This window comes from Cucurbita pepo, chromosome 3 (genome assembly GCF_057944985.1).
Source record: "Cucurbita pepo subsp. pepo isolate OVF chromosome 3, ASM5794498v1, whole genome shotgun sequence".
Taxonomy (NCBI): domain Eukaryota; kingdom Viridiplantae; phylum Streptophyta; class Magnoliopsida; order Cucurbitales; family Cucurbitaceae; genus Cucurbita; species Cucurbita pepo.
This window is the reverse complement of record NC_141800.1, coordinates 1991809-2003163: the sequence shown is the minus strand read 5'-3', so window position 1 is coordinate 2003163 and position 11355 is coordinate 1991809. Positions and strand designations below refer to the sequence as shown.

General features: G+C 37.1%; 1 protein-coding gene and 1 pseudogene across 2 annotated transcripts; both read right to left on the bottom strand.

Annotated features, from left to right (window-relative positions):
- Positions 1–445: 445 nt before the first annotated feature.
- On the bottom strand, positions 446–5285 carry LOC111791553 (outer envelope pore protein 16-3, chloroplastic/mitochondrial). Its single transcript, XM_023672938.2, has 3 exons — positions 5127–5285; positions 4192–4559; positions 446–853 (listed from the first exon to the last, which is right to left on the bottom strand). Exons 2-3 carry the CDS (start codon positions 4520–4522, stop codon positions 708–710), a joined length of 477 nt encoding a protein of 158 aa, XP_023528706.1. The 5' UTR covers positions 4523–4559; positions 5127–5285; the 3' UTR covers positions 446–707.
- Positions 5286–5918: 633 nt separating this feature from the next.
- On the bottom strand, positions 5919–11282 carry LOC111791530 (protein STRUBBELIG-RECEPTOR FAMILY 2-like; annotated as a pseudogene). The gene is made up of 16 exons (XR_015420501.1): positions 11121–11282; positions 10902–11040; positions 10510–10642; positions 10352–10423; positions 10214–10279; positions 10050–10121; positions 9626–9697; positions 9478–9543; positions 9332–9397; positions 8914–9227; positions 7972–8244; positions 7593–7858; positions 7232–7379; positions 6767–6903; positions 6516–6672; positions 5919–6390 (listed from the first exon to the last, which is right to left on the bottom strand). The product of XR_015420501.1 is annotated as a protein STRUBBELIG-RECEPTOR FAMILY 2-like (transcript).
- Positions 11283–11355: the final 73 nt, after the last annotated feature.

Below are 11355 nucleotides of genomic sequence, written 5' to 3'. Positions count from 1 at the left end.
GATATGACACTTTTAATATCATGGGTGTCGGGTAAGTTTCAACCAAGTAGAATTGGTCATCCAAGCTCTATAATCTAACCTTTAGTTGAGTTAAATAGCTAGACCAGCTCAAATGGATAGGTGAAACTTGACCAAAGTATCGAGTTTGTCGAGAGCTGACAAGCTAAGTTCGATGATCGGCGACTAATCAAGCTAAAGTTAGGAGTTGAACTTTAACTAGAAAGACTTGTCAAGCTATAACCTGAAAGATAAGCATTGATTAAACTAAGAGATTAATAACAAACTTCTAATCTGTTGTTAAGCTATGCAGGGAAGTGAGAGATTAATATCAGATGCTTAAGTAATGTGACAACTCAAGCTTCAATGCCGTTAAGGATTAAATGTAGCTTAGTATAAAACTGATACAAAAGTATATATATGAATCCATTATGAGAAAGAACCGAAGAAACTAACCATAGTGAGATATAAAATTTCCCTGAAAGAGGAAAACATAGTGCCATTTGACAATTTTGCTAGTAGAAAGCTTCCAACACATATTAATGGTGATAAATCCGAAACTAACCATAAAAACAAGTCGAACAAATTGAGAGTACCTTTTTATTCATACAACCATCGCTGTTAAGCTCGCTCAAGAGAACTGAGAGTATAATTACATCTCTGGAAAACCAAAAGAGAAAGCCAACCAATTGCTGCAAATATTAGTAATGCTACTCGATGTGGGATCTTTTCTTGGTGGTGTAAGGGTAGTACTCCTTGCCATTGTCAATTCTTGTGGTCTGCCCACCAACATCAATTAGTGCAGAAGTAACTGCCAAAGCAGCTCCAGCAGAAATGGCTGTTGGAATACTTTTTCCTGAAAGAAAACAATAGCAACAGTTAACCACTTTCAGACCAAGTTTACTTATTAGGGACATGAAAAGAAAACAGATTAGAAACACATCCTAAAGCAACGGACCAGAAAGATGAGAATGACACTTCACTTTACAAAAATGTGCTGATATGGATTATTGTGACAAATATAACAATCAAGCTATACCCGTATCAGGCAATTGCCACCTCTTGTGAGACAATTTCGAGTACTACATAGTGTGGATACGACTTTCATTCATTCAGCCAAGTAGGGATTAATTCAGAGTGACGTGGGGTCTAGAATTATTAAAAACAATTATGAAGAAAAGGTCATAGCTTTAGCGGAGGAAGTAGTATTACAAGAAGTGTTTGAAATTCTCTCCCTCCCTCCTTTGTCTTAGATGTGTGTGTGTATTAAATAGCACTTCCCTCCAATTTGCCCCATTTAATTTAGTTGGAATGCAAACTTTTGCAGTCCAAGTCCAAACTTATGCCTCTGTCCTGCGTAAGAGGTTGTTACTAAGATGCAGACTAATTATTTGTCTTTAAGGTAGAAACTTTGATAAACATAGGAGAGGAGAATTCTTTAGGGAGGTGCAGACTAGGATGGAGGCTGCCTATTAATAAAGTACACAGAGGTCTCTCGCTCTTTGGAACACATTTTTAACCAAATGCATATTGTGGTTCCTTTTAGAAAGTAATGCACCATGGTAGGTATGGGAAGGATAAGTCAGGTGTATCACCAGGTGCAGAAATGTCCTGCAGCAGTTGCTTGCATATTTCCAAGCTTAGATATATTTTGGATACTGCAGCCTTTGGTTGCATGTTTTAGGTGGGAGAAGGCAGTAGAGTTAAATTTTGGAATGACATCTGGACAAGACTACTCTCTCCTTTTATCTACTAGACTCTATGCTTGCTAGCAATTATGGAATGATTCTAATAGGCGTTCAATGTTGAACTTTTACTGTGATCTAAGTTATTCTGAATTGGGCTACCGGCTAGAGGCATGCAGGTTGAATGGTTTTTCCATTTTTAGATATCGTGGACAATGAAGTCTAAATAGGTAAACACTCGGCTTCCTTTCTTCTATAAATGCTAGATACCACTTCATGCCAAATTTGATTTGATTCACTGAAAAAGTGCCATAGCCATTGCGACCAGTACTATTTTTTCTTTCTCAAGTAGCCCCAGCCCACCACAATCAATAGGCAAAGACAACACATTCCAGTGTACAAGATGGCTTAGGTTCCTGTCTGAATTATCTATCAGCCATACAAAAATTCCTCAACTTTTTTTCCAAACTTACCACTTTTATTTACCTAAACACAGGAAAATATGACATGAAATAGGTAGGTAAGGTGGCAAGAACTGCTTGTCAAGGAGCCAATCTCCCCCGTTAGAAAGGTAAGACTTCCATTTTTCAAACTTATAAAGGACTTCATCTTCTTCCATGGGCTTCCGAAACTCTAGCCTTATGAATTTATCATGCACAGGCATCCCCGAGTAAGAAATTGACATGTTACAAGGTTGCACCCCATTTTCTTTGCAGAAGCCCTCACTTCAGCAAAAGGAATATTCTAGACCACAAACCTGAAGTTTTCGCATTTATTTTTTAGGCTCAAATAAATATAAAAGATCCAATGTACCTTGAGTAAATGCTCTAACACTTTCCTATCATCTTTGCATATAAGTAAATTACTCTCCATAAAATGAATTTGTGAAAATGCTCCTGGTTCTCCTCAAGGAATAAAAATGTTCAAGAAAACCCCACAAATACCATGTTCAATCAAACTACTCAACACAATTCTCTCCTTTTAAATCTAGCCCTCAACAGCCCTCTTAGTCTACCATTAAGAACAATAACGAAAGTTTTATTCCATTCACGGGAGCTAGTGTTTGCAATCACAGGATCCAAGAATTTGTGGTCCATTTTATCCATCTCATGCCCAGGCCTTTGCTTTTAAACGCCATTAGCAAAAATTCCTAATCAACTATATGGCTTTCTCAAAGTAGACTTAAGTATCCATTCCCACTTTTTCTAGTTTATATAATCTTACATTCCTTCAGTCTGAGCATGGATAGAATCAATTAGTTGCAATCCTTCCACATGAGCATTTTGACTTGTTGACATTATGCAAGGCAACATATACTTAAAACTTTTTTTTTTTAAGAAACCAAAGTTTCAGTTTGAAATAATGATAGAAAAGATGAATACAAAAAAAAAAAAAAAAAAAAAAAAAAAAAAAAAAAAAAAAAAAAAAAAAGAAGAAGAAGAAGAAGAACCCACAAAAAAGTGAAGGGAACCTCAAACCAACTAAAAATTGTCTCTAATCTAATAAAATCAAATCAAGATCATAATCACAAAAGAGTTATTAATAAACGCCCATGGGGAGGCATTAGATAGAGCCCCCTCCTAGACCTCCTCATTCGAACTCCCAACCTCCCTAAAAATTCTAGTGTTCCTCTCTAGTCAAATACCCCAAACAATAGCAAGAAATCTTGCTTACCACAACATATGACCTTTCTCACGAAAAGTAGTTGTTTCTATATTGTCAAAAAAAATTCCTTAAAATAAAGGACATTAGTTTTGCTTTGGAATCGGGAGGGGGGGCATTCCAGGCCTCTTAAAGTCTAGAGTACTCTGTATCAGTTTCACACAGTTATGCAATAGTGCTACTTCCATTTGCTTAGTCCGTAACCATGCCAGTATTGAACTTCAGAATAACAGTAATCTTTCATAATTTGTCTCTTTGTTTTTTACAAGAAACAAAGAATATATCAATAGCAAGAAAGTCATGCTGGACCAAAGTCTTAAAAAAAAAAGACTCGAAATTAGCTGAAATATGCACACCATAATAGTTACAAAAATACTTAGAGAGAGAACACCAGATGGATGCAAAAATCACAGTAGGAGGGCGCTTCTGCTGAAGCATATGCCTACTGTAACCTACAGTAACCCGAGCTTAAATAACATACTTACAATCCCCCTCCAGTGCACCAGTTCCACTTTTCATAAAAAGGTTGAGAGTAAGAAAACCAAAAAGGTTAGACGGAACACAATAATGAGTGAATTAAACTAATGATAAATGGTGTTAACTTTTTTGGAGTTAGCATTTAAATATCAACAGATGAAAACATGCCACATAAACTTCAGTTAGGAGAAAAGAAAAAAAACTCTCCACATTCATAAAATAAAACTTCATTCCATCCTCTATGACAGGAAAGCAGAGAAAAGGAGAAACAACACTTATAAAACATGTTAACAGAACTTTGTTCACGTTTGCTAATTTAAGAATTCAAACTGCGACCGTATCAAGAACTAGAAAGAGTACAAAGTTTCACCTTTATATCCGAGAACAGATGCTCCAGCTGCAAAACCACCTATAGCTCCATTAACGAAGTCTCTTTTCATTCTATAATTCTGGACAAGCTGCTCAACGCCAATGTATACCCCTCCAATAGCAGCAAATGTCATCCCATAGTTTCCCATCATTTTCAAGGTTCTCACAAGCCCGGGCAGAGCAACATTTCTCTCAACACGGGGCACATCATACCAAGTGGCAGCAATTGTCCCAAAAATGGTCCCTGAAACAAATCCTGTAGTAGCACCTTTGATCGTTTTCATTATTGACGTATCATCATCCTCCAAGTACCTACGCTCTGAAGCATCCATGGGTTTTTTTTTTTCAAGTTACTGGCAATGACCAAAGCTGCAGAAAGAAAAGATGCAAGACTCAGGTCTCAAAAACCACGTCGAAAGAAACTTTTTTTTTTTTTTTTTTTTTCTGAAATCATTCACTTAAGCGGAAAATTAATTAGGTGAAATAATAACGAAACATGTATGTATCCCATTCCTTTACGTTTTCTCAGCAGAAAAAGACGTGCATTAAAAAAAAAAATCAGGAATTTCTAACTTCCTGTGAAGAACGAGCAGCTAGATGCAAACATCCTAATGGAACTGAAAAAGAGTAAGGCAATCTACATCGTCAATTCGAACCAATAACCCGCTAGATAACGAACAATTCAAAATCTAAACCAAATAAATGCGTTTAGATCCAGCCGAAAGCGTCAAACAATATCCGCTAATTCGACCGCCTGCAGACTAAAATTCAATTTCTCTATTTCCTCGAAAAGAGAAGCAGGCAGATCAAACCGCAGAGAGGTAAACCTAGACGGATTGCGTTTACAATTACATCGAGTGCGATCAAGCATTGTAGATTAGGAAAATCCATAAACATTCAAACAAAGAGGATTGGATAGAAGGAAGAAACAAATACCCGTTACGATGAAGCTCGCGGGAAAGAGGAAGAGGAGGAGGAGACTGAACTTCTAAAACCAGCGCAAGAAGAACTCTTCAACTCGTGTTACTCAATCTGGCGCCGTTGCAGCCCGATTCTCAGATGGTTGCGTAATTACAATACTACCCTTATCGATGCATCCACTACAATTACATATATTAAATTATAAATTTAGCCCAATTTTAATTTTGTACAATTTCTCTTATAAAATCATATTTTTTTATTATTATTTTGAATTCAATAAATCTTGAATTTTTAATTTCGAATTTTTCCCATATTTCTTAAAAGAAATATTTCAAAAGAATCAGATCTTTTATAGACTCTTTGTTCTATTCATTATAAAATAATGTTGAGGTATTTGATACGTCCTTCTTCGCCCGATGATAGATGGTCAATTCTAGGTCTTTATACACATATAAAGGGGTCTCTCTCTTTCTTTGCCCAATGATAGAGGGCCAATTCTATAATACCCTTTTGTTGTACAAGATGGAGTTGTCTCACTTCGAGTGTAGTCAAATCTAATTATACCCTTTGGCGAAGTTACCTACCAAATCAAAGGCCTAGTAGATGATCGGAATCCCTCAGGTCAGTGAGGACTAACTCACCTACTCCAACTCTCTCATTTTTATCTCGGTAAGTGTTTCTTCTATTTAATTTACACTGGGTCTCTGGTTCGAGATAGTTGTACATACTAAATAGTTGTAATACTAAGAATTCATCCCAGTCTTTCACAACACAACCCGAGATGCAAAAACTGATCATATTACAAAGGGGGGAAGAAAAAAAAGGCAACCTTTCTCTAATATTGGGTCTATCACAAACTTTTTTGTTCTCTTAATTCAGTAACTTTCTTGTTCAAGTGAGTTTCATATAGGACCAGAAATTGGCCATGGCCTGCATTGTTACAATCAACACAAAGAGTAACGACTATATGAAGCTCAAACCTGCTGCTATACATGAGAATTTAGTCAACAAAACTTCTGGCTGATCTTGGAACTTTTTCCTTGTCATCTAAGAGATGAATCTAATTATTCTGGTCAATTGGTGTCCAACAAGATCAGATGGATGAGCAGCTATATGTTGGCGAGCTCATGAAGCCTGTGTTGGTTGTATGGAAGGATTTCTCAAAGGTGTCAACTGTTTTACTTACTACTGCAGCACGTTTTTCCATCTCGACCCTTCTCCGAATACTTGTCAGGTACCCGACAATAGCGAACATAGGAGGCCGATGCTTCGTTACAGGCTGATTAAGTTTTCAATCATACACACAGATGTGAAGGTCAGCCAGCCGTTGGTTACATAAACAAATCAACTAGTGACATACGTCAAAGAGAGTTTCTATATCTCACAAGGTGTCCTGCCATTTACCTGTATACAAAGGGTGATAATATCAGCATAGCGAGAGAAAACCTTGGAGGATATTGTTCCTTTAATGTCAGGATCGATAATCTCGTCTAGACTCCCACAATCGTGAAGCTGAAATGACGCCTGTCTTAACCGAGATTGCTCGATCCCTGGTCTCAAACTGTGTGACATGAATCAAAGTTTTAACAATCTGGAAAGAGCCAAAGGGATGAGAAAAGCTAGAAGATACAGCCAAGAGGTAGGATAGGCCATACTCATTCGGTTTTTTTCCTGTAATAAGCTCCAAAAGCAATACACCGAATGCATACACATCACTTTTGGTATAATCAATCCCAGACTGGCCATATTCAGGTGCAAAGTAGCCAGTGTCAGCAATAGCTATTTGAGCAGCCTGTTTTCATCAATATTTCGTTAATAAAATGGCTAAGAAAAGATACTGTGATCAAGGTTAAACAAATTACTTCCCAAGAACATATAGGGAACAAACGAATTGGATGAAGATGATAACAGGAAAACGTGCAGTAGAGAGAAAAAGAATGACAGAGCGTTTCTAGATGTCTTTGAGCTAGAATACGACTGTTCGGACTACCATTTAAAGTAACATTGAACATCCCTTGCAATATTTTTTGTTTATGAAAAGTTCGTACCTGAAGACGACTGTTCGGACTACCATTTCAAGCATTTAAGGATGGTTTAAGTATATTCAGGATGTTACTTGCCTTGATTTTAACTCCATTGCTTACAAGAGGCTTCAAAACAGACAAACCACAGTCACAAATCTTCGGCATTAATTCTTCATCAAGCATGATGTTGGCGGCCTTCAAATTGAAGTGCGACAATGGGGGGAAAAAAGCATTATGCAAGTAACTGAAAATGCAGAAAGACAACGATTAGAACCCCATAAAATATAAGCTGCTTGAAGCTTCCTTAGACAAAGAGTTACTTATGAGTTAGTGGCATAAATATAAAACGCACTTGAGAAAAATCAAAATTGTTTGACGATAGAGATTACGAAGCCACGTTCCACAAGCAAGTTTCTATATCAGAAGAAGACTCAGTCCTGATTATTAATGTACTTACTCCAAAGCCTTGGCAACTCCATGAGCAATTTGGAGTCGAACACTCCACGATAGAGGTTTTTGTCCGACGCTGTGCAGAGCATCATCAAGAGACAGATTCCCGACATACTCATAGGCTAGTAGATGTTGCCCGTTCTCTACACTATATCCAAGAAGGCTAACAATGTTAGGGTGCCTCAAACGAGTAATAGTGCAGACCACATCCAAAAACTGTTGTTCTTCTGTGAAAGAGAGTGCTGCCATATCAATCATTTTCACAGCCAAAATCTGATCCAAAATACAAATGTAGTTAGATTTTTTCATTAGATACACTGGCATCAAATATGAGTATCATTTTGAAAAGTAAATTGGTAGTACTGATTCAAGTGTGCTCATTATACTTGGCCATCGGGAAATTCAGCTTTATAGACAGAACCAAGAGATCCCTCTCCAAGAAGGTTTTCTTCACTGTACTTGTTAGTAGCAGACTCAAGCTCAGTCACGGTGTAAGTTTTTGTTTTCACTGGGAACCTGGATCTCCTAGAGAAACTTCTTCTGCCATATGCCCTCTCAGTTCTGGCATGACAAGTAGAACAGGCACGATTTGGACCGCCACCTATGACTGGAGAACCGACAGGCAAGATATTTGGACTATCATCTGGTGGAATAACTGTCTATCACAACACAGATAGAGAAAAACATAAAACGAGAAAAGATGACATTAATTGAAAACGGCACAAGCAACAGTTTGTAACCGAAATTTGTTTAATTTCTTGGCATAAAATTGATGCAGAAGTCAAAAACTGTCTCTAAAGATAATGACATTCATACTTAAACAAATGACTGGAACAAGTAGATGAGCATATTCAATGAGAGATTTTTCCCCTACTCCCTAAATGGTGAGAGCTAAGCACTTCATACTAAATTTCATCGAAACATAATTCTTTGTTCTCAAAATTTTAAAAGACTTCAAAAAAAATGAAGTGGAAATAATTGAATCATTGGGTTCAACGAATATCTACACCATATCTTCTGAAATCTTGATGGTAAAACCATAAAACTCAGTATATTGAACCCTCCAGAACATAAAAATAGAATGTTTGAATGAGAAACACACAAGCAGGTAAAGGTAGTACAAATATAGGAAAAAACATAGAGACCAATGGCACTAAATTCAGTCAAAACTTGACATGAATGTTCCGTAAATTCATTAATCAATCCTTCATTTTAAGATATTTGGGTAATTTGTTCACGTGTAATCATGTTTCACTATATACGCCCCAGAAGGTACGATAGAGAATGTAGCAGTATGAGAAGTTGCATGTGAGGAGAAGATCATTCACCTGCAGCTGTGCTGATTGGAAGAGACATGTTTACGTGCTTCATGCTCCCTTTCTTTGCACATATTTGAGTCTTGCAGATTGCAATAAATAGAGCTGCAAGGATTATCACAAAACCACCTCCACCAGCCACTATAGCTATTCCACCAGGACCTAATTTCCCCCCCTTTTTCCCAACCTTTTTCTTGTAGGGACATTTCTCGATGATAATTGACTCAGTTAATGGAGGCCTGCTATTGTTGTACATCAAAGGTGCTTTTTCCAAGGAAAAATCGCAGGGTGGAGATTTACTTACATCGAACCCATTTCCCCCAATCCTGATGAGGGATTGAGAGGCAACATAAGAAAAAACTTAGAGATAAATAATGCCTAGTTTAGGCAAAAGAAAGACCCTAACTGCTAAGAGATATAAAAACCTCACCATAAATGTGGAATGGTCTTAAAATGCTCTGGAACAGTGCCGCTAAAGTAATTGTCTTGGATGTTCCTAGTAAAGTTTAATGTGAGTCAAAAGGTTATATAGCGACACAAGTTAAAATTCAGTAGAACGGTAATGGAAAAACATACAAATCAGTTAATGGAAGATGAGATAAGTAGGAAACCGATCCTGTGAATTTGTTTTCCTGCAAGAACCTAGTATGCTAGATATTAATGAAACTAATAATTTGTATTAATTAATTTATCAAGAAGAAAATAATCGATTTCAAAAACCCACAGTCTATTGATATTAGTCAGAGAAGCAAATGAATTTGATAAATCTCCCGTGAAGTTGTTATATGACAGATCCCTGTATAATAAGAACAATCAGTGGTTAAAACAGCCTGACCAAAAGGATAACTGACTCAAGCATATTATAATTTCACATTTCAATATAAGATTCAACAGATAACTTATGCTTGATTAACTTCGATATCGTTACATAAATGAATTAATTCACCACCATCAAAATGTTAGTACAAGTTGCCAACAATGGAGAATATTATCCATTTGTTAGCTACGCTCGTTAAGAGTAAAAATATATCCAGTCTGTATCTTCTTTCTTGGTCATGGAAAATCTTAATGGGCTTAGACTAGGAAAATTAACCAATTCCTTACATTTCCAATTCAGAGGAATTAAGAAAACTGGTGAAAAATCATACATCTCCACAAGATTTTGTAGGCCAGAAAAAACATTTGCAATGGGGCCAGATAGCACATTATGGCTTAGATTCCTGCACGTATAAGAATATGATTTCAGATGAAAGAAACATTAAGACAGGCACTTACAGGTCTAGGAGCGACTAAAGCAAGACACGTAACTTACATATAAGTGACATTCGGGGGTAACCCGGAAGGAATTTCACCAAGAATTTTATTGCAGCTAGCATCCCTAATGAAAAAAATATCGTTAAGCAAATGATTTTTGGTTGAACCATAGTGGAAGAAAGTGGTTCATTCTTACAGTCGCTTCAAATTATGGAGAAGATAAAGCTGGTCTCCAAGATTCCCAGAAAGGTTTAATCTATTAAGTTTACTGCATAAAAAGAAAACTTCTAAGGGTCCTATTTACAGGGACTCTTGGAAAATCGAATGAACAAAGGGCCGAGTTAAGTACATTACAGGTCTATTACAGATGAACCAACACAAAACACCCCAGTCCACGTTCCACCGCAAGGATCCCCACCATTTGTTCTCCATCCTTTAAGCTCAGGTGGGTAGTTTAGGGTACTATACAGATTGAGAAGAGCTAAAACTGGACATTGGAACGCCAGAAAATTCAGAATTGACATGAATTCGACGCTTAGCTTGAATTGTTTTAAGAAAACCCTAATTTCTTTAGTTCAACCTATCTTACATAACCGGTAAAATTAGTATTGATCAATAAAACGCAGTGCTATTGATCCCATTCCAATTTCGTTATTTAATTCTCCTATAAACCAATCAGGGGAAAGCATCTAAACAGAAAAAACCAATCAAGAATTCGAAAACGACAAGAAGATAATTAGGGTTACCATCCTGCGGGTCAGTAAAGCACTGAACGACTGAAGTCAGAGTCGCCAAGAAGACAATGACACTGAAATACATTACCGCACGGAGGTGGGCCATTTCTTGAGAGATCACCACCAGTTTAGACGTTTTTTTCTTCAATCGCTAAAACAGAACAAAACAAACGTTCAGAATTCAGAATACCAAATGACAAACAGTCAAAATTCAGAATGCCAATCGTATACCAACTAATCCGCAAAACGAATCAGCAGAGCAGAGCGGAAATGTAACGAGGAATGTAGAAATTTCGGGTCAGTCGAACTGCTTCTCGTAGATTCTCGAACAGTAAAGAACGTAAAAAGGTCCAAAGAAAGCAGAGCAGAGCAGAGCAGAGCGGAGTGTAAACTGAGACTATGGCAATGGAGAAGGCGAAGTTCTTGATTAGGGAACAACTGATGAGCTGGCATCCACGTAAGCTAA

What these genes read in the sequence shown, in the direction of transcription:
- LOC111791553 (XM_023672938.2), bottom strand. Translation starts at nt 4,522, where the DNA reads ATGGATGCTTCAGAGCGTAGGTACTTGGAGGATGATGATACGTCAATA. An exon ending in ATCTGTTCTCGGATATAAAG is followed by an intron (nt 854 to 4,191) that starts GTGAAACTTTGT and finishes GTTTTCTTTCAG; the next exon opens with GAAAAAGTATTCCAACAGCC.